Source organism: Varanus komodoensis, unplaced genomic scaffold (genome assembly GCF_004798865.1).
Source record: "Varanus komodoensis strain SLA01 unplaced genomic scaffold, ASM479886v1 scaffold25, whole genome shotgun sequence".
Taxonomy (NCBI): Eukaryota; Metazoa; Chordata; class Lepidosauria; order Squamata; family Varanidae; genus Varanus; species Varanus komodoensis.
Genome location: NW_025335661.1, coordinates 8,054,178 through 8,078,069, shown reverse-complemented (window position 1 = coordinate 8,078,069; position 23,892 = coordinate 8,054,178). Strand labels below are relative to the sequence as shown.

The 23,892-nt window shown below is 39.9% G+C and overlaps 1 protein-coding gene across 1 annotated transcript in view; it reads right to left on the bottom strand.

The window, feature by feature from the left end:
- Positions 1–8,316, bottom strand: part of RHBDD1 (rhomboid domain containing 1) — a 28,113-nt gene extending 19,797 nt beyond the window's left edge. Inside the window, exons 1-2 of the mRNA XM_044432835.1 lie at positions 8,154–8,316; positions 1,238–1,728 (exon numbers count right to left, since the gene is read on the bottom strand). Of these exons, the coding sequence (XP_044288770.1) occupies positions 1,238–1,670 (433 nt within the window). The 5' untranslated portion in view covers positions 1,671–1,728; positions 8,154–8,316. The remainder of the gene's footprint in view (positions 1–1,237; positions 1,729–8,153) is intronic.
- Positions 8,317–23,892: the final 15,576 nt, after the last annotated feature.

Below are 23,892 nucleotides of genomic sequence, written 5' to 3'. Positions count from 1 at the left end.
GGGGGGGGACAAATTTAAGTCCCATAATTCCCTGTAAATAGTTTCAGTATAGGCTGCAATGACTAGATTATGAAAATCCAGTGCACACTCTAAAAATATTCCAGTACCATTCGGAGTTCTGAAAATTAAGATCAGAATCATGCCATTCACTTCAAGATCATTCAAATCACTAGAACAGTATGTTTATGTTCTGCAATATTTTACTGAATAGTCTAATAATAATATACACATGCAACATTTCAGATTTTCCTCTCTTTTGTTGTGCCTGGACTGTTGATGATAGTGTTAGTGATGGATCTAGAAGTAACCCCAGACCACGAACCTGCTTTTTCAGGGAGAATGCAAGTCTATCCAGAGCACGCAATAAACTTATCTTCGGGTCTCATGCCATACAAACCTATGACATACAAACCTACCCATGGTTTGTATGCCATTATATACCTGCCTCACTCTGCCAGTCCTGGCTTGGAGTTATGTCTGAACCAAAATACCTAGAATGAACTTTTGAAGCTAAAAGTTTAGAACTCTTGTGACCAATTTTGCAGCTTCAGGTTTGTTGTCTGAGTGCTTTCATCTGTCTAATTAAATCTCCATTATTGAAAGCTTCTGAAAATATGCAAAAGTGACAAATTTCCATCAAAACCTTGGTCACAAAGCAGAATTGACCTAACTGCTCTAACAAAATTATTTTTGTAAGTTTTTGTAAATTAATCTGTTCATAACTATCTTCTGTTCATTACACATTTCAACAACATTTTACTTCCAAGACCCCCTTAAAGGGATGAGCAATTTTGGAGGGCCCAGAGGCCAATTTTCATTCCTCAGAGTCTCCCAGAAGCCACTCTCCCAACACTTCACTTGGCATTGGATTTCAGCAATATTCCATGGCAAGAAGCAAGCAGAGAGCCTCCGCTATGAGGCAGCATACAGATGTTTTTCCCTTTACAACAAATCATCCTGGGAGTGTTCCTTGTTTCACTGCAAAATGTCTCATTTGGGAGATGTGGGGTGTACAATTTTGCATTAAACAAAATATGCACTCCCCATGCACTTTCCTTTAAAGGAAAAAGAAATATGGCTATTCATTGCTGCACACCAATAAAATTTAGAAGACATTTCAGAATGAAAAAGAATGAGAAAGGGTCTCTGCACCTCATTCCTGCTCTAGTTTATTGTATTTTAATACAAAAACTAGCAATTTCAATAAAAATTATTAAAAAAATAAGGGATATCTTACCAGAAAAACCAACAGCACAGCTCTGTTTATAGAGGGGATCATGTAAAAGTTCTGCAACTATTAGTTCCAGAAGGATGTACACAACTCCTACTAGCAGTGAAAACAATGTAATTATATATCCAAACCACAGGCTTCCAAGTCTCTTCTCCAACTTCATTCCCTTCCAAAGCAGGGATACCATATTAAAATATAGATGCCAGTCATCTATGTGATGAACCACCGAAAGATACAATGGATGCCAATCCCCCTTGTAAAGAACCTTGTTAACACTGACACATGCTTCATTTAGTGAATCCAGGGGTTGTAAAAAAAGGAAAATGTTCACCGCCAAAGTTGCAAGTGTGACAGGTGGAATGTTGTTAATTCCAACATGAGCAATCTGAGAAAATAAAAGAAGTAATCCAGAATGTAAACCTTTGTGTCTTCGTTGCATAGCTGCTTCCTTTGTTCAAAAAATTGCAAGCTGAATTATGTTGCACTGAATACAGACTCTGAAAAATAATAATGTGCTTTAGTTAAGCATATCAGTAAGGCTTACCATTTATACAACTCACAGCTAAACATCTGCAACATAAATATAAGTGTAAGGATGGGAAATCAACAGTGGCCATTTTTATCCAGGGGGAAAAAAAATTGCATTCTATATACTGTCTAGCTGCTTCTAAGAAGATTCAGTATAACAAAGGATACCACAATAGTAATTGAATTCCACTGTCTCTTACCCATGACATACAATGAGCATTTTTTCTTAACAGTTTTTAATATTTATTGATTTTCTAGAGCTGAAATCCACTCAATTTTTAGTCTTTTACAGGTCGATAAAATATTTTTAAAATGGTAATACTTTTTCAAAGCCATAATGGCATGTCTAACAGTAAATAACTTAGAAAACACATTCCCTTTTGTGAGAGAAAATTAGAAATGCCTGTTTAAGCTGTACCTTGGCACCTTAATTTAAAAAAAAATAGCTGGTGCCAAATTAGATGGGAAACCTTCTAAGGGTGCAGTCCTAAAAAGTTTAGGCAGAAAAAGCTGTACAGGTTATCAATTTAATTAATTTAAATTGTAATCAATTAAGATAAATTATTAAACACTGCATATATAACAGTCTGGATATTGCATGAGGTAACCAATTTGAGTTACAATGTTAAAAACTACCAGACTCTCTTTCCTTAGGTTGAATGCCTATGCACACTACTTACTTCAAATATAGCAGGCTTGGGTCTGATTAAACATATTTAGGATTGCATGACATGTTAATTTACAATCTTAAGTGTGCACTTCTAAACAGACTTACTCAGGAGTAAGCATCATTGAGTACAACAGAATTTACTCTAAGTAATATGAATAGGACTAAATTGGAGAAGTCCCACTTAATTCGGTGGGAAAGTTAAAATACTTTCTGGCATTAAGATGACTAATGTCTTTAGCATCAAATAAAGTTCACATATGTGAGCCAAAAAGTGGGACCTGAAAAAATGTTGCAGTATGTGTCTCTTCAGTGTTACAGCTGGACTAACCATTTACCTACCATATTATGACACCCCCACCCCATGATACTTAGTTTTCTGTGGCTGGTAAATATGTTTATTTCCCAGAGAGATATTTTGGAAGAAGTTTAAAAGATTCATTCTAGTTTTACAAGCCTTGGGAGTTCCTCCCAAGCATGTTAATACCTTTGTGCCTCAACAGCCTTCTTTTGGCTTTGCAGAGTTAAAGTTAGATGAGCAAAGTTAGAATGCCTATTAATATATATTATGTTACACACACCAAGCAAAAGCACATGTTAATAGTCCTGGTGCCAAAGAGTTTTTAAATAAGAGCAGGGTCATATTTGGAGCAAAACACTGGGGGAGGATGCTGTCACTACTTCTTTCCAAACTGACCCACCCTAGAGCCACAATCCTATTAATGATTTGTAGTGAGAAGCTGGAGGAAAATGGGTATGCACCAGGCTGTTTCTCCATACTCTTGCACATAAAGTGTAATTAGCCCTTGGTCTCTGTTATAAAATCTAAACTACAAACAAAGCAAAATAGTTATTCTGGAACACCTCTTTGGTAGTTTTGGAATGCAATGTATTGTCAATACAACTTTTTCAGCTGTTCAAAACATTCTTCTTCCAACCTCTGCTATGTTTATTAAAAGGCTAATGAAGTTTTAGACAATGCTGGACTTATTCTGTTTCCTCCAATGATTTCCAAAACATGCAACAGCGTTGAAAATGTACATAGTTACAGAATAATCTTGAAGTGGATTTTTGTCTTTAACGTCAAACTGCCACATGCCTACATTTTTTGTCACCTACACAAGATAAATGCCTGCAACTACATATGCTAGGAATTTTATTGTTCTATATAAAGTTGCAAAAAGTAATTAAAGATGTATGTTTAAATTGAACAAAAGTATGCCTTTTCCATTGGTTAACAAACAAATCCTATTTGGAAGTGGAAATACTTTTTTTTACTAACAGAAGAATGAAAACACAATGTGGAAAGCCACCATATAAGATGAACTAGAGTCAAATCTGCATACAATTCAAAGGTAAAACATTAACTGCCAGTTACATTGTCCCTGTCCCAGCACAACTGTAAGGCTCATTGGTTTGAATTGACTTTGCTAGAAAGGCTTTTTAATCACAGACTTCTAAAGCAGTAGTCTTCAATGGTTACACACCCAGCATCCACATTTTATCTGCCATAATGGACAATTTTTGGCCATATATTAATCTGTGTGTGTGTGTGTGTGTTTCCCGTGGTCCTGCAAAACATGTGCAACAAGGCTATGACATTTGTGAGTCATGGCCTAGCAGTTATTTATTTGTATTTATTTACTTTTAGATGTATATGCCACAAATCCCTTAAAATTAAAATAATGCAGAATTGAATACTATAACCACACATTCATGTAAAACAAAGTCTTTGTCATTCTTCTAAACTCCCACTGAATTTTCTGAGAATCCAAAGTGAGGATTTCCCCACACAGTGTCCAAGATCTAGCAACTATGATTCACCCTTCTACAAACAATGAGACCCTAAGAAAGGGCTCTTTGAATAGCACTGAAGAACAACACTTCCCAAGTAATTCCCAAATAGTGTGCAAGGACACACTACCATACCAGAAAAATAGGGTAGCATGCCCTGAAAAATAAAATGACCATGTTGGATTTATCCAGTACCTTAAACTCCTCAGCACTGAGAGACATGTAGAACTGATCCCACTTCCAAATATGCCAAAAAATGTAAGAACTGAAGAATTCAAGTACTAAAAGCAAAATTTATTAGCACAAGATAATCCTTGTGGGTCTTTTTCAGTACTCGGACATTATGCTTGAAACTAAAATTCCACACAGATCAGAAGCAACCAGTAAGACTTGCTTTAGGAAGAAGTTGTGTCTGTGAAGTCTAGATATTATATGAATTAGTTTAAGATATGTGGCTATCTCTCCTGATTCTCCAGCAACTGACCCTAATCTACACAGCAAAATAATAAACTAATTACAACTGCAGTCCAATCACTTGCTTTAAAATAAAATCCACTACATTTAATCCTAGATGTGCATAAGTCTGAGTCCTGAAATCACAATTCTAACCACACTATAGTATCAGTTCACCTGATACTGGAGAACAAACTGAGTCTGAAGTTTGTTACAGAGAGCACAATGCTAATCAAAAGTCTGATGGACAAATCTAAGAGCACTTCATTTTTTATATAAAAACCATAACATAGGAAATAACGGGATTACATAAGAAGCATGTTAATTTGCCAGATTCAGATTTTATGATAAACCAGTTTACTATAACAGAAATCAGCCTAGGGCTTGCATACTCCCCTCTCCTTAAGAACAGCTGCATGATTAGAAGCCGTACTTGTTTTTCATTAAACACAAATTTAGCATTATACCTGTTCCTGAAACAAACCATTTTATAACCCATAACTTGATATTATTTCAGAAAAACCATAATTAAGATTAACCCCAGCCTGATGGGTTTGGATGAAACTGAAAGCTTCCATATCAGAAGAGCAGGGAGGGAAAGCAGGCAACCCCAGCTTGTTTCCATCACAATAAACCATTATCATGGTATTTGAATGCATAACCATTGTTTTTACCGGTAATCTTGATTCATATTCTAGGAAGAGAGAACAACAGAATGCTTTCTCACACTAATTCAGTGAAAGAGTTAAAGAGTCTCATCCTCTACAGTGCTGTGGCTATGGAACCATGAGTATTACACAGCTCTGTGCTGTAGTCTGACACTTCATTTCCTTTTATCTTAGATTTTTCATTAATAATGCTATTTGATGGCTTATTAAGATTCACTTGCTTTTTGGAACTGTGCATGTCATAACTTGCAGTGGAAAAGAAATGAAGTAGTTCAAAAGAAATCTTCCAAGGTAAATTATGTAAATAATTTGTAACCATATTTTTACTTCCAGGAGTTGAATTATTAAGGGTGAAATTCACTTAAGCAGAAGTATTAAATACTAAACAAGGATCATTTTCTAAATCAGGTTCTCCACATTTGGAAAACCAGTATGCTGGTTTTAGGACCTAGTCATTAAAAGATATACTTTAATGAACACTATACCTTGCCTTGTTAAAAACAAATATCTATTGGTGATAACTGGCAGTTAACTCCTTGAATAATTTTATCCTACATTTTTTACTGCACAAGCACAAGAGATTATGCACAAGGTATTTAAGCAGAAAGAATAATAGCCATAAGCCATGACATGCAAAAGTTTCTCAAAAGCCTGATTTATGACTTATTACCTCAGAATTCCACCATATATGCTGTGCCCTAAACAGCAGTATTCATCAAGTGTTGTTTATGGCACAACACTTGATGTGATGTTGCACAACTGTCACATCACTATGAATGTTAGACCAGCTCTGGACAGGATATAATTTAAGAGTATTAATTTATGTATATCCTGACCGTTTTCTTTCCAAGGAGCTCAAGATGGCTTACACAGCATCATAAAATACTGTTCTCTTACCCTCCCACTGGAATGCTCACCTTTCCACTTCTCTGAAGGCAAGCACCTGACATCTGAGATATATGCTCCTGATCTAGAGGTTGCAAATAGCCATCAGGACTATTATCAATTGATCTCCTCCATAAATCTATTCAATTCCCTTTTAAAACTGTCCAAAATGGTGGCCATTACTACATCTTCTATTGTTCACCTATGCACCATGAAGAAATACTTCCTTTCCACTATTATGAGAAAGGTACAAAAAAATGTGTCCCTACTCACTTTCTTCACACCATGCACAATTTTGTACATCTCTTATCATGTCTCCCCTTTCTTGTCTTTTTCCTAAGTGAAACAATCCCAGCTGTTGTAACTTTTCCTCAATAAGGGAACCGCTCCGGATTGTTCATCATTGAAGCTGCCCCTTCTCCATTTTCTACAACTCTATAGTGTCCTTTTTTAAGGTGCAGCAACCAGAATTACACACAGTATTCAAAGTATGGTCATGCCACAGATTTGTATTAAGGCTGTATGATATTTGCATATTTTCAATTCTTCCCAATTTGCATGAATACAGTTGACTGAATGTTGGACCCTTTTATTATTCTGAGTGGGAAGGTGAGACTTATGAGTTATACTGAAAGACTGAAACAGACATGATGTTGGAGATCTGTGAATGGAATCTCTAGTTGTTTAACTGAAAAAGCAGCAATGGCAAGAAGGGGATGAGGAGAGATCAATTCACTTGGGGGCCAATGAGTGGTCAACTCTGTTCTTGACACTACTTTCCTAATTTAAAGTCACTCCTATGCACATCATTTCCACCCAGGAATAAACATACACTGTGCAACAATGAGATATTATTGGGAGTAACAATTATAGCAGAAGCAAAAGGTGGCTCCAGAGAAGGCTTTTATCACACCACCATCCTGCCTCATTTTAGGAATGTTATGGGAAGGTGCAGATGATGTCATTTTCCACCATAATGTGCCTTTGTTTTCACACTATTTTCCTCATTTTATTTTATACCACAGAAAGTCGATTACGGAGAAAAAGGTGGAGTAATAGTCCAACACCTTCTATGAGCACTAGGCCTTCTCTGTTTGGAAGCAAAAGTTAACCTAACCCAAGTTTAGGCACCTATGGTATAATGGTAAGGGAAGCCAACAGAAGTCTATTGAATTCACTCACCATGCAAAACCACCAAAGCCCAAAAACCTGAATGTATTTCAGAAGCCCTACTAGGTTTTTCTATTTGGGCTAACTTTTGAGAGCTGGTATAGTGGTTAGTGTGCTGGACTGGGTCCCTGAGAGAGCCAGATTCCAGTCACCACTGGCCATGAAACTCACTAAGTGCCAGTCACTTGCACCCTAACCTACCTCAGAGTTGTTGAGGATAAAATAGAGCTATGTAAGATGCTTGGACTCTTCATCAGAGGAAAAATGGGGACAGAAATGCAATATTCGAATAATGTTGAGGAAAAAAATAAAAGAGCATGGGGCAAAGAATTTAGTCTTTGTTCTGAATGTCCTGACTCCGAGTGCATTAAGGAATGCACCTGTTTTCACTCTTCCTGATAGCAAAGTCAGAGGTAGACGACTTGCAGCCCCGTTCAGCTTGCATGCCCCATCGTTTTTCACATGTCTATGCCGAAACACCTGAAGGGGCACACGTTGTCCACCCCTGCTATGCGTACTAGGAGGGTTAACAGCACAAGGCAGCGTTCACTGAGACTTACTGCCGGATAAGGGGGATCGCAGCCTACAAGAAAGATCCGAATCTAAGGAAGCAAGGAAAGTGAAGCAGACGAGAGAAAATGTAAGAAAAAGCGCAACGCAGTCGCTCCTGCCCAGTCTCGCTGTGTTTGAAAACCTCTAGTTGATCGGGCCCAACTCTGTCCCCTGAGAACACTTTTATGATCAGCCTCAAACATACACCGTAGCGGAGACCGGAGGGGAGGGCCCTCGGTGAAGAGTAGGTCTGACCGGACTCCTCCGCTGAATCGCGCGTCCTCCCTCCTCCTGAAGGCGGAGAGACGATGGGAAAAGGGGGGCCCTCAATCCACGCTACGCGGAACTATCTCGGCGCCGCGAAAAGGTCTTCCCCACCTCCTCAAACTTACGCTCGGCGCTACGCACGAGATGGCAGAAGGAAACAAACAACCTCCCTTGCCACGTGACCCTTGCAGTCCAATGAAGAACGAGCATGCAAAAGCTGGCGTGGCACTTGCCCGCTGGAGCTCCGCCTAAGGCTTCAATTTCACAAATGAGCATGCGCTTCGTGAGTCATCCCTCCCTCCTTTTTCCACTGCTCGGCTGCCAGATAATGGAAATCGCTTCATGGGGGGAACGTTGTTGCAACTCGATTCCGCAGTACGTGTTTCCTCAGCAGGGAAGGCCAAGCCGCACGTTACGTTAAGCACGGTTTTAAAACACACAAAACAGCTGTCACTTTGTTGGTAAGGAAAAGCAATCTGTCAGTAGCTCTTTCTTGTGAGGAAAGGAGCACGACTCGTAGATGGCAACCTCGCCCTTTCCCTTCCCCGAGGCAGAGGCTGCAAAGGAAAAGGGGAGCAAACAGTGCCCGCCCCAAGCTGGAGGCTCCCGTTAGCGCAGCCTCCTCCGAGCTCTGCGCCTGGGGAATAGCGTGCAAGCAGAGGAGGGAGTGGCAGCCCTTCGCTTTTTCCTCGCCCTCTCTGGGCAGCGCAGAAGGGAGTGGGCCGGTGGTGCTGCCTAGATAGAAAGCAGGGGCGGAAGCCTTTGCCTGCCCTCTTTGGGCAGTACACCATACTCTGGTGCACCTAGGCAATTTTAGACCCTGGTCTAAGCGGTCTTATGGGGGCTTCCCTTAGATTGCCATATGTATTTAGTTGTGAAGCACACGATAAGTATCTCAAAGGCTATCACCAAGAGGAAGGTCAAGATCTCTTCTTGCTGATACCAGAGTGTAGGACATGGAATAATCAATCCAAGGTGCCGCAACCCAGATTCAGGCTAGATACCAGGAAAAGCTTCCTCACTGACAGAGCAATATGACAGTGGAACCAGCTGCCTAGAGAGGTGGTGGGCTCTCCCACACTAGAGACATTCAAGCTGGATTCTCATCTGAGTGGGATGGTGTAACATTATTATTATTATTATTATAACATTTCTATGCCGCCCCTTGCCGAAGCCTCGGGGCGGCTTACAACACAATAAAATACATTTTTATTATTTTATTTATTAAAACATTTTATGCTGCCCCATTCGCCGATAGAACATAATAAATTACCACTAAATACAAAATACAAAAAATACACTGAGATACAAACATAATAATATAAAATTAAAATTAACAGTATAAAATAAGTAAATAAAGAATATAGGAGGAGAATTGCCCTGGCCAGATCATATATTTTAACTTAGTGTCCTGCAACAGCAGAGGGTTGGACCTGTTGGCTTTCATGGTCCCTTCCAACTCTACTATTCTATGATTTTATGATTCTTCCTATGCTTTGTAGCTACTTCTACATATCTGATAAGAAAAGCAAAAAAATGCCAATCCTGATGGGAACCAACATCTCTGACCATATGCAGTTCCACATGTTAAACTCCCATAAATCATACTGTGACTACAAGAATAACATGCCATTTGCATTTGCTACTCTCTAGGTGTTCATGATGGGAGGGAAAGGACTGGGCTGCAAGGGTCTCGATTTTGGAACTGAGGTCTCACCCTAGATGGAGGTACAGGTGGAATGAAGAAAGCAGCGTCTTCGTCCTCTCATCTACTGACAATTTGATCCCTCCCTGGTGAACAAAAGATGAGTTGCATGAACAGCTGCAGGACTGAAGCCTAATGGTGGTTTTGTGTGTAGGAAGATGAGGCGGCTACCCCGTCCACTACTGTCTATGCCGCACCACTCAGTGGGCAGAAGTGGCGCTGGTACTTAATTTTCTGCAGTATTCTGAAAAAATGGGGAAGAGAGAGGCACAGCCAATGCCTTATCTTGCTTGCATGCTTCCTCTCCAAAGGCAGAGCTCATGGAATCCAGAGGGTTAACTGGCTGGTGTAGATAGGGAGAGGGAGGTTACTATTGGCTGCTTCTGTCTTATAACTCATGTACTCATACGGAGCAGCTGCTGATGGCCTGCTTTCTTCGAAAACAACGTGGCCTGTCTAAATTAATATGCCATTTTGTCCCAAATCCTCCTCACTTCAATAGACTTGCACCCACATAAATGTGAATAGGATTGCAGACTGCAAAAGGAGTTGGCTTCCTTGAGAAACAGAACAGAATTTGTGATCAAGTTCATTAAATGAACTTAATTCAGGATTCTGAAAACATTATGCTTTGGTTGGAGGCAAACCAAGAGCAGTAGTAGCACCCCAGAAAATATTGGAGGAACAGGACAAAGTTCACAATAGCTTTCTGAGCAGGTGACTGTTGTCTCACATGTTAGATTTCTAGAAGAAAAAATGGGTTAGGATTAATTGTCAAGTGGAGCTGTCCTCTCCCTAGACCCCCAGTGATCATGCTTAAGAATGATTAATATTTTGCATTATTTAAAAATTAGTTCAGTTTCTGTGCCTTTTATAGTGGATGCCCAGATTTTAGCAGGTTATAGTTTTCTCTGCACTTGTATTATGACATTTGCTGGATCAGACAAATAGGTCTATGTGCCTGCTTGCAACTCTAGCTAGACAAATACTTCTGAGAAGGCTACAAACATCTGATTCCATTCCAGGTAAACCTTCAGACTGTTGTTAAAGGTTCAGGCATTGGGAGTGGCCACACCACTAACTGGTCCCACCACAAAAGAAAATTGTATTTTGGCTTGGAATTTCCATTCAATTTTTTGTGAAAGTGCAGTTGTGTATCAGTCAGCTGAGCTTAAAGGGAAAACTGAGTTTAGACCTCTTTGCCTTGTACCAAGGTTCACTATTCTACATTAAGTGTCTTCTTGCTTTTCAGTTTCATGTATTCAACTTAATCATTCAATTGGATGTGGAGGAAAGTTATATATAGTTCAAAGGTGGAAATGCCCTGAAATTTTTCAAAATGTATCAGAATGAAGAAAAACAATTGTTCAATCCATCAACAGAGATGAGAATAAGATCAGCTAGAAGGCAAATTCAGGTTAAAGCTATTTTAAAAAACAACCTAAATGTAACAGCAGTTCAGAAGTGATCTAAAAGTGGCCCAAGACTGGCTTAAGAGGTTACAAATAATTAATAAGTATTAGACAAGATTGAACTTGTTTTAATTTGGGAATGCAGATTGCCCAGGTAGGAGGCCTTTCAGATGTTTTTGACTACAGTATACATCTTTCCTAATCAGTATAGCCAAGTGTCAGTGCTTATGGGAGTTGTAATCCAAAACATCTGGTGGGCTACAAGTTGGTTACCCTTGGCTTAGATTATTTACTAGATCTCTATGAACTTTGACTGTAATTCTTGCAATTAGAGCAAGACCCTTGGCAGTATTGTGATCCATCCAAAGGGCACAGAAGCAAAATACATGCAAACACAGAAATAATGCCTTCAAAAGAAAGGCAAAATTGCTAATTGTGAGCATATGAAGCTGGGTTTGTGACTTCCTAACTACATACAATAGAAATCATTGCAACTGCAATACTGCATTCAAATAAGAGATAGACCTCATGCCAGGCGTTTTAATTGCTATTTGCAAATATCTTGGTACTGGCAGCTACACAAGAAGAAATCAACTACTGCAAATGCCACTGGTCTATAGCATTTTTTTATTTTTTTTAAATGATATACTTCTATAAAAAGTTGTTTTTTGTTATAACGTATAATTCTATATTGGATTTTATTTATTTTATTATGAGAGCAATTTCCTCTTTCAGTATTTAGAAAATGTGAGATAGAGTTTATCTAATGATTATGTTTTACATTGTACTAGATTAAAACTGCTAGTGGGGTATTGCCAGACCACCTGGCAAGAGATTGTTCTTGCCTTCCTGCTTTTAATTAAAATCTTGGCTATGGTAGTTCAAATGTACCTAATTCAGGCTGGTAATTTTGCATTCCTTTCTTCTTGCTTTTAAAGAGAAGCTGTGGGACAGTTCAGCTCTTCTGGCCAGCTAAGCAGTAAACCTCATCCTAAAGTTGTATCCCTCTTGATGTGCCTCCTTTACAAACTTTACTGTTTTGTTTCCTAGTGCATGTTTCGTACCTGTTTCTATGCAGCTTGCTTTACATTGTATATTGTTTCCAGAACAATCATGCTTTCTTCTCTTATTGGGCTGTTTGTTGCATCTGATGGCAGATTTAGGAAGGATTTATCTTTATCATGGTAAACGTTTGAGCAGCTACACCTTAGGCATAGTTATATTTACTGATTTGGTTGGAGGCAAATAAAGAGACCTTGAAAACAATGCTGCACAGAATGACAAAATAGGTGTTGCAGACGTATAACAGTTGAGATGCTATTGGTGGGTAGTTCTGACCAGATGGAGGTAATCCAGCCTGTTCTAGATGGGGTTGCACTTCCCTTGAAGGAGCAGGGTCATAGCTTGAGCCAGCTTTATCACTTGGGGCCCAGGTGATTTCGGAGGTTGGAGTGCCTTCTACCAGCTTTTTCTGGTAGCTATGCCCCTGTCTGGACAGAGATAGTCTGCTATCAGTGATCTATATGTTCTGGTAATCTCAAAGCTAACCTACTGTAATGCACTCTATGTGGGGTTGCCTTTGAAGACTGTTTGGAAGCTGCAGCTTGTGCAAAATGTGGCAGCCAGATTAACAGGGATAACGGATCAGGGAGAACAAGTCTGATCATACGACACCAATTCTGGCCTGCTTGTGGCTGTCTGTATGTTTCCAAGCCCAATTCAAGATTCTGATTTTGACCTATAAAGCCCTACACAGCTTGAAACCATGATACCTGATGGAATGCCTCTCCCAACCTTTATCTACCTGGACACTGTAACCAAGTTCTGGGGCCTTTCTCTAATTGCCACCTCCAAAAGAGACTTGAATGGTGGCAACAAGGAAAAAAGCCTTTTCAGAGCATATTACAATAAATGTCATACTTATGTTGTAAGGAAGTGGTTTCTATAAAATCTACACACAGCAGAATGCTGTAACACATACTGCTTACATAGAAGTGGTGCTGGTTGGTGTACTCATCACCTGTCTTAAAAAAGATTTCATATGTATAACTACATCTTTAAGAGAAAAAAAATCACACGGGTACCAAAATATGAGAAACCCAAGGGTGGGGGCTGGCAAAGAAAATGTCATGCCCCAAACAGCCCAGTGAGAACTGATTATGTTCCAGTGGCCAGAGAATGCTGAATTTTGAGACAGGAGGATGGGAATGGAAAATCAGGGAGAGGGGAAGTACAATGGAGGCTGGAAGGGACTGGCTGGATCCTTAAATGGAACCACTCCACATGACAACATTTTGTTGCAATTTCCATTTCTCAGTGCCAAGTCTAAAACTGTAATATGGGAACAAGAGTGAGATTGTGTAAAATGGTTATATTGTGCATGTGATAAATACGATAAGAGTAAAAAGTCTTTCTTTAAAAAATTGAATAATCATACTAACTAAAAATTAATTCATAGGAATGATGACTTGCTCTTTAAGGCCATGGTATAATAATGAATCATACAATGTGTGGCCAAAATTGTATGTAAGGAAGCCTATTTTGTGTGACAGAGTTTGGCCATTTGCAGGAAAAGTTAGCAATTTACCAAAGTATGTAATGGAATTTTACGAAAGGAAAAAAAAAGATATTTACTTTTCCAAAAACATCATACAACTTGAAATACAAGAGACTTTGTTCCTAGAAATAGGGTGGAGATAGAATGAAAAGTGATGAATTTGCCAAAACAAGCAAGTTTGGTATATTCTTGTTTTTGAAAATTAAGTACTCAGGAAACAGAATAAGTAATACATGCTCTCAGGTAAGCACATTATCTTTTAAACTGAATTAATGTATAGTTCATCATTTTCCCTATCCATTATATCAATTAATGGAAATTATTTTACTTCCAGAAAGAAAAGTATGAGGAAGATACACATGGCTAGGCTGGGCATATTTTCCTTATGATTACTATTCTTGCAACTCTTTCATGTAATTACATCATTCGTCTTCTTGCCATGCAATAGCAAATGGGAAGATTGCTCCACCACAATCCAATTAGCCCTGACTATACATTTCTAACTTAGGTCTGATATGCCCACATCACAGCGTTACTCTTTGATGTTCACATTGCACTTAAGGGAAAATGAAAAGTCTTGCGGTTAAGGCACTGACTCAGAAAACTGGGTTCTTGTTTTAGATCCATGAAAAACTTTTAAGTCAAATGATTTGATCTCTTTGTCTCACTTTACTTTTGTTCAAGACCTGAATAATACTTCTGTAGCATAAGGGACCTGAGAGGACAATAAATCAGTATTGTGTTCACTTTACTGTGATGCTAATATGTTGAACTGCAGAGAATTCTACATACTATTTCTTTTCTTTGCTGAACACAAGCAACTTTCCTCTTACTGTTCCAGTGCTTTTCAAACTGTGAGGTCCCCCAAGGGAAACATAACTAGTTGCCAGGAGGAGACATACATTCCTTCCTATCCCTTCTCAGTGTGTATTTCTCGTTGTGCCAGGAGGCATGGAGCTAACACATCCCACTCTTTCCCAATTAGTGCCCCACCTCTTTTCCTCTAGACATACTATACTTCCAGCTGAAGCATCTTTCAGAAGCATTGTAGGACCTCTATATTTAAGTGAACAAGTTCAATATTTTGAATAATCCTATGGTATCAATAGCACTTGGGATACAGCCATCTAATTGCTGGCTTCAATACAACTTCTTTTAAAAGCAGACAACTCTTTAGAGATTATTGTAAAGTGAGTTCACTAAAGATCAAAGCTTTACAATTCTATAAGCTAGTACTAGGCTTATGCTAGGATGAATTCCCTCCCTATTGTGGTAGTTGGCCTAGCTTATCTTTAGCTACACTACAACTCTACCTTCCTATTATTTAACAATTTCTCAGTCTATAGAACATAATGCCTTAACTTAGTTATCTCCATAAACTTATCCAGGCTCTTTGTAGGTCATATGTAGAAACGTAGGAAGCTTCTTTATACTGAACCACATTGGTTAAATTAGCCCAGTATTGTTGACTCTGACCTGGCAGTGGCCCTCCAGGGTTTCAGGCAGGAATGTTCCAGCCCTGCTTGCTGATGCCCAGGGTTAATCATCAAACTTCTGCAAGCAACGCATGTGCTCTATCACTGAGCTACAGACCCTCCCAGCCCTTACTCTGGGTCACTGTCCTCGGTGATCTTCCACATGCACTGAACCTATAAAGCACTTACAGATTTATGGTGATGTGGGAACTGAAAATAATTCAAAATAGCAAGTAATAGAAAGGAGTTTTCATCATTTGTATGCCTATCCTCTGCTAGTTTCGGAATTTGATATGTCATTATTGGACTAGTTCTAATCTCCTTGCTGCTATAAACAGACATGACTCAGACTTGAGTACAGTCTATGTGTTCTATATACTTTGATCAGGGAGCAGCTGTCAGAGTTACTTTATGAAAGTGTTGAGAAAATACACCCCGACGTCAGGGCAACTGCTTTAGGCAATCTGCATTAATTAATGTATCCTTTAAACAAGAACAGCATGCACGCTGAGAGCACCAAAAGATGAGGAAGGGGTGTGGTGCTTGCCTCACAGCAAGCACATAGGTATGTGCTGGAGCCTGCCCCCTCTGCCCTAAGGAAAAACAATCATTGGCATGGAAGCTTTTACCAATGCATATTCTTCTGCCTTGCATAAATCTAGAACGGCAATCCAGTTTGCATTACTGTCTACCTTTAATCATATGTAGTCCAGCATTTCATTAATCATATGTAGTCCAGCATTTCATTCATCCTTTAGGCAACCAGATGCCTATGAGAAGAACACAAGCAAGGCATGAGCAAAACTGAAAATGCTCTTCCTTGTGTTTTTCATATGGAGGCTCACTGTCTTGGGGACTGGCTGTCTTACATAATTATCATATTAGTAGCTACTATATGAAGACAGTGTTGGATTAGATATGCCTTTGGTCTGACCCAAGATAGTGCCTTCGATGTCTTTACCATTTTTTGTTCTTAACAACAACTAATGTTCAGAAATCTGTCTGGACTTCCTTACTGCTCCGTATTTTCATTAGTGGTTTGCTGCCCAGTCCTGATATTTAAGAACATAAAAAGAGCCTTGCTGAATCAGATAGAGCTGGAGAACCCTTTGCACATCTGCTTGGAAGAAAAGCCCATTGGGTTCAAAGTGGCTTACTACTGGTTAAGTTGGTATAGGATTGCAAACTTACTGTTGAATCCTATGGACCTCTTCTTAGAAGTACTTAGAAGTATGATACTCCCTGAAAAATGGGATTGCAGTTTTAGCATATTTTCCAGGAGTTGCTGCCAGATAGATGCTTCCTAGAAACGCACAAGCAGTATATGAAGGCAAAAGAAGTGCAACATTAGATGAAGGGTTTGGGTGGTTTTTGCTGCTATTGTTAAAAGATTAAATTTAATTAGTTAATGGTTGTTAGTTTTACAAAAATGAAAGTGCTGAGCCATGGTTTCCTGAAACACTAAAGACTGTGTATTATGCTAGTGTTGGACCTAATCTACCCAGCAACAAATCAGTTACAAAACTATGTCGATTTTTAAAGCTCTTTCACTGCTTCTGTCTTCTGCTGTTAGTTTTATTCTGTGGCTGTTTTAATTTGTTTTTTATTTTACACTGTGTTATTACACTTAATTATTTTATGCTTTGGTGAACTATCCAGAGAGCTTTCATTATTAATCAGTATAGAAATGGAGTAAGCAAATGCATGCATACAAATATATATCTTGAGTAGAAAAGCCCAGTGCTTAGAAACTACTCTTTTGGAGTAGCTCTAAGTGCTCTGACTGTTCTATAAATAGCATTTGGTGCCAAGTGTAAGGCTCACCACCTCTGAAAATGATCCCTGAAGGAAAAATGCATATAAGAACATAACAACACATCAGAAAATTAGTGGTGTATGCTGTGGAAGATCAGACCGTAGACATAACCTGGACTGACTATGGGCAATTCAGGTGCAGTCATGACTTGTCACTATTCTCTCTGCTTAAATATTACCTCACTGGGGTTTTGTGAGGACAACATAGGATAACTGTTCTGAGCTCATGGGTAGTAAAAATACAATCCGCAAAAGATTTTACATTCTGCTGCTCTTTAATCTGTCTCATTCTTTCCTGAGAATAGCAGTGATATTTGTTGAAAAACAAAATATGGAAAATGCAAACAAACAAACACAGGATTAGATAAAGTGAGCACACGGTGGCTGCTTGCAGTAGTTAAATGTTTGCAATAGGGAAGAGAGAAAATGGATAGCATGATCAAGCAATGTGTTAGGCAGAACTTTCTGAATATAAAATTATTGGTTTGCTGCTTTTCAAGGAAAATTAGCTCTTCCTTAAAGAGGAGAATGAAATATCTTTGACAAACGTGGCTCAGATTTGGGGAATTCTGTCTTCTTTTCTATACATAAAAGTGATAAATCAGTGTTAAAATGTGGGCAGACTAAGAGATATTAAAAATTACACATGGATAGTGTCAGTACTACCTCTGAGAATGATAAACAGAGGTTTTTATAGCCTATCCTACCTTGTTTCACTGGAAGTACAGTTGTACTGGTTTGTCACATATGGATGATCTCCAGACAATCAACACTACCAAAATAGGGTTGAAAGCAATTCAGAGAAGTCTGAAGGTGCTTGGCAACACTCAAATAGCTCAAATCCTGGCCTCTGCAGTTTCCTCCCATCCTTGTCCAGCAGAACACCCTTTTACTCCTCTTTCAGAATGAACTCTTTCTCAGAAACCAGCTAGTATGGTTTCCTGCTGGCTGTAGGGACTTGGAGTTGGATCTCTGTCCGTCATTATTGAGGCCAGAATGTTGTCTCCATCCTCAGAGCTGGCATTTAGACACTGTCGGGGAACCATAGGATTACTCCCTAACTTGCAAAAGGTGCTGGAAGGAAAGCTTCAAGCTGCTTCTTTCTTCCTACTGCTTCCTGTCCCTTTCCCAAAGCATAATGAAGTAATGAGAGGGCTACTGGATGAGGGTTATTAGAGAAGAGTTTCATATTTATTTATTTATTTATTTTATTTAAGATATTTGTATGCCGTCCTTTGCAATTGCCTCAGGACAGCTTACACAAATAAAATTCTGAAGTACATAAACAATATAATATAAATAAATTGACAACCCACTCTGGCTGCAAATTAAAATGTGGTAATAAAAATTCAATATTAAAACTTATTAAAATATTGATTAAATAAAAAGGTCTTAACCTGGCGCCGAAATACATATAATGAAGGCGCCAGGTGGACTTCTCTGGGGAGCACAGTCCATACTCGGGGCGCCACCGCAGAGAAGGCCCTCCTCTGGGTACTCTGTCTCCTAATGTCTTTCACAGAGTGTTCCCGGAGGAGGGCTTCTGCTGCTGCTCTCAGGGAGCAGGAGAGCAAATAGGGAAGAAGGCGTTTCTTTAGGTATCCTGGTCCCATTTATGATGACTGTTTGACATGTGCATTGTGACTATCTGTTCAGCTTGCATGAGTCAAGTATCTTGGTTCAAGAATCCATCTTGGTTCCAGAAGCAGTGGAAGTTGCTAGTAACATTGCCAGTAAGGCTCTAGAGCAGTGATGGTGAACCTTTAAGAGACCAAGTGCCCAAACTGCAACCCAAACCCCAATTATTTATTGCAAAGTGCCAAAACTGCAATAAAACCTGAAAACTAAGGTTTTGGTTTAGGAAAAACACCTCACAGCCAGTCTGAACAAATCTATCTCTCTCTCTGTCTCTCTGTCTCTCTGTCTCTCTCTCTCTCTCTCTCCTTGACATTACACTGTATGGCCATGCGAAAGCTCGGATGAGTCATGGCTAATGAGTCACAGCTTGTGACATCATCGCCTGGCACCGTTACTCCTTTCTGAGCATGCTCATGGCCCCTATGTGCACTGTTATCTGATGCTTGGCTGCCAGGGTGACTTGGCTTGCATGCTAACACAGAGGGATCTGTTTGCCTGCTGTGGCATGCGTGCCATACGTTCGCCACCATTGGCCTAACCCTACCCTGGTGCACCCCCCTAACCCTAATATAGGGGTAAAATACCATAGAAAAGAGGGCGATTTTGAAAAAAGCCTTCCTTGAGTAGCTTTTTCTGCACAGCTCAACATTTCTGCCCATTCTAAACACATTCCAACCATCAAAATCATGCCAGGACACTTCATTTTTCTAAGCCTAACCTAGTGATGGTAAACCTTTTAGAGACCAAGTGCCCAAACTGCAAACCAAAAACCACGTATTTATTGCAAAGTGCGAACACTGCAATAAAACCTGAAAACTGAGGTTTTAGTTTAGAAAAAACAACTCACAGCCAGTCCAAGCAAATATATATATATATCCTTGGCAGCGCACTGACCGGCCATGGAAAGCTTGGACGAGTCGAGGCTAATGCGGCTTGTGACGGCATTGCCTGGTGCTGCTACTCCTTTCTGAGCATGCGCATGGTCCCTATGTGCACTGTTATCCGATGCTTGGCTGCTCGGCTGCTGGGGCGATGCTGGGGTGACTTGGCTCGCATACCGACAGAGAGGGCTCTGAGTGCCTGCTGTGGCACGTGTGCCATAGGTTTGCCACCACTGCTCTAAAGGCTCTAAAATCAACCAACCAACCAAGTGAAACTGGATTTCACTTACATTTTATACAACTTTAGTGAGTCTTTCTGTGCTGAGTTCAGAGAAGCATTGTCACAGGATCTGTCATGCAAAGGTGATGCTATATTGAATTTGTCACCAGATAGGAAAGTCAGCAATGTAATATGGCACATAGCAGTGTTCTGCTGGAAGCCCTGTAGCAGACGGAGTCAGTGGAAGGTCAGCTGCTGACATCACATCATGGCCTGGAGGTTTTGATCTTTAATCATAAGCTTTACAGAATGCAATTCAGCATAACATTATTGGATTCACCTTTAGATGAAGAGGAGCCTCACTGACATATACTGTGCCATGTGCAAGGCAATAGCTGGCTTATCTGTTTAATTTTGTACACTTCGATGCGAGACCAGTGACTCTACCTTTGCAATTTGTTTTAAAGCTCTTGCCAGTTTGACTGTTTCATGAAGTAAACTGAAGTGACATTCTCAATGCAGCTAATTCTTATTCAGCTGGTGTTCACATGGATGAGCTTGCTGCTTTAAGGATAGCAACTTCAACTGCCCCTTCCCCCTTAGCATCTATCAGGTGCAACTGGTTTGGTGTCAGAGGTTCATATTTCTACACCCAGCCCAGAACTAGAACTTCATGTAATTTGAAAGTGACGCTTTGATTAATGCAGCCCGAAATAGCATTTTCCTTTTTTGTAGCCACATTGCACTGTTATTCAGCTTGGGCATATGCAAGGAATCTGCCTAATATGGATAATCCGCTAGATTCCCTGGTGTCGGTTTTGTAGCAGCCCAGAATCTGAGTTCCTGGTGAGTGCCCAGGGTTTGCGGGGCATTTGCCAGGAATCTGCATAAGCAGCACCATTCTTCCATCCGTGCCACTGCCACCCACAACAGAAGAAGGTTGGCCACCAGGATTGGCAACCGGTGCTCCCACTTGCTGCACACCCTTTCCATCGCTGTGCACCAATGGCAGTGATGGCAGCAATAACTGGGGAAGAAGCTTGGCTGCCAGGAATGGCTGGGATGCCCCCTCACTGTGCCTCTTTCTGTGCACACTCCTGCCAGGGGCAGCAGTGAACAGGGAAGAAGTTTGGCCACCTGAATGGCAACTGGCGAAAGTTACTAGTTGTGCGATTGGGGGTCTGCAAGTTTTGCAGACTTCCTCTTGGCTCGGTTCACTTTGCAGGACTGTGTTGAGCACAACAGGATGTCCACAGATACTGTAAGGACGGATTCCAAAAGGGTTCATCCCAACCCTAATTTTCTGCTTCTAATCAACAACAATTCCAAGATCCGTCTTATTTATGGTATTGTTGTGCAGCATGCACCCTTGCATTAGTTGCCCCTGGTGATGGCAATGATGCTATGAAGGTATGTTTTATTTATTCATTTGATTACTACCCTTTCTTTCTACAAAGAAAAATGGAACTCAGGGTATTGTTGGCTTTAGTCTTTCCTGCTATTCATATTCTTGCCTTTGCAATAAATAGCATACCTTAAAAATTTAGAGCCTTCCATTATTTTTTCCATTATTTATTTCCACCATTATTCATTAGAGAGTCATGTTTGGAATAGAGGTTTTGTCTCCATTAAATCACCCAGAAGTGTGTTTTGATGAGAACAGAAGAGTTTTGTATGTTTTCTTTTTGGATGTCATACATTTCACAATTTTTCTAATCCTTCTGTCCTACCCTTCTCCTTTAATCTCCAGCACTGAAAAAATATACTGATAAGAAAAACAAATGGAAGCAATGCAGACCTGAGACACAGATGATGGAAGTCTGTTTCCTGACACATCACAGTGCCTAGATCTGGAGCCCATCAGTAAAGTGAGGGATGATCCTTTACCTCTTAAATTACCTTGAAGCACCAAGCTACATGTAATTTTATTCCAACTTTAAAAAAACCCTGCCCACTTTAATTCTAAAGAGAGAAGAACTATGGTGTTCTAATCTAAACTGTGCTCTCAAACCAGTTTTCTGTTCTATCTGTCACACACATGTCTTCTCATGAACCAGTGAAAAGAGTCCACAAACTGTCAGAGTTTTAAATGCTGTATTGTTATGCGCAGTAAAGTCGTCTCCAACCTATGGGAATCCTATGAATCCAAATGTCCAAAATGACCTGTCCTTGACAGCCCTGCTTAGCTTTTGTAAACACAAGGCTGTGGTTTCTGGAATTCATCTGTGTGATATTTGGTCTTCTCTTCCTCCTTCTGTCTTCAACTCTCTCTAGTGATGTTACTGAAGAAAAATGTCGATAGGCAAAATCTTCAAATCTGAATGGCTACACACACAACACAAAAGCCCCATATGTCCAACAGATAATAAACCATCCAGTGATAAACACATCCAGCTGAATTTTAGTCTAGGCTGGTTTTAGTCAGGTCTCTTCCAAGCAATATCTTTCTGTTGTAAGTCCACCTCATTCAAATTCTAGCAGCTCTGACTTTTCTTTCCTCTATGATTCTGGACTTCCTTCCTTCCTTCTCTCTCTTTTTCTTATTCTTCTTACTTATCTTCCTTAGTTTTTTATCTCTTTAAATTAGGGGTTTCTCTCAAAAGCTCCAACAGACCAGTAAGCTAGTTTCTTGCTCATTTCTGCAAACGGAGTTACTATTTCCCAAAGTTAAAACTCCCCCCTTCCTCTGAACTTTTGTTGAACTTTCTTTCTGACCTTCTCCTTCTCACAGGAGCATAGCTTCCAGATCTCTAATTAATCTAAGATCATACTCCTATGGCCTCCTGTCATTATCTGGGGAAGCCATAGGATTTGTTGATATCCCAGCAATGAGGTCCTGTGATCCTGAAAGCCCCACCCTGCCTTTATAGCCAGGCCAGAAAGATCCATGCTGGCTATCTCTCTGACAGCATAAAAGTGTCGTATAGAGGGCAAAAAGTGGTGTGGCAGGTTACAGGGAAGGGAGGAGACTGGGTCTAGATTACTAAAAACAGCTGTCTTGATAAAAAGCGTAGGCCATGGCATTGCATTAATCACTACTGTTATGCTTCACTCTGGGCACTTATGCCTCCAAGTTTACTGCTTTATTTAGTTGTTTATTTGTTATATTTATATCCCATTTTGGTTAGCTTCACAGCTTCGGCATGATAGGAACTCAGATCTCCCAAGTCCCAGCCGAGCATTCTAATCACTATGCCACATTAGCTGTTTTTAAGAAGCTGTATGCCATTTATTACCTACAGTACCCAGAAATAAGCAGGATGGCCTATGAAATAATTGAACCCCAACAAAGACTTGACATTAGCCATTAAGGCTAGTGAAAGACATGTGAAGCCCATTAAGAATTAGTGCCTCAAATCCCAGTATCCGAGGTGCCTATAACTAAATGTTTCCCTTCCTTGAAGACATAAGTCCTAGTGGTTGTTGAGTGTTTTCCTGACAATGTGGTGGAAGCATGGCTCTAATATAACATTTAAGTGAAGCTGAAGAATGACAACAGGAGAGATATTTTGTCAAAGCCCGAAACTTAAAGCTAGGAGTCCCAAAGGGTGAAATAACCTCTGGGCTCTCTAGGTACAGGATTCCCTTGCTTTCCCTTTTCACCCTTGATTGGTGACTCCATGGCATAGGGCTTTCAGAGAATCAAGAATCTGGGAAAATAATAGAAAACAAACTAACCCAAACATTGAAACTGCTCAGTTGTCCAAACATCTACAATGAGAAGATGCTGTTGTACAAATATTTACCAAGAAATGAGAACCAACATTGTTTAAACAGAATTGTTGTCAACTTCAGTAGAGACTTGACCCTAGTATACGCTGGAGGAGGCAGGCGGTGCTGAATGAACAGCTACTTCACATAACATGCAAGTGAAGCATTTTGTACTTCAGATTTCAGAAATTTGCACATTTGAACAAGATACTTTTAGAACTGGACTCTCATGTTTAAGGTTATAGCAAAAACATGCTTCCTCC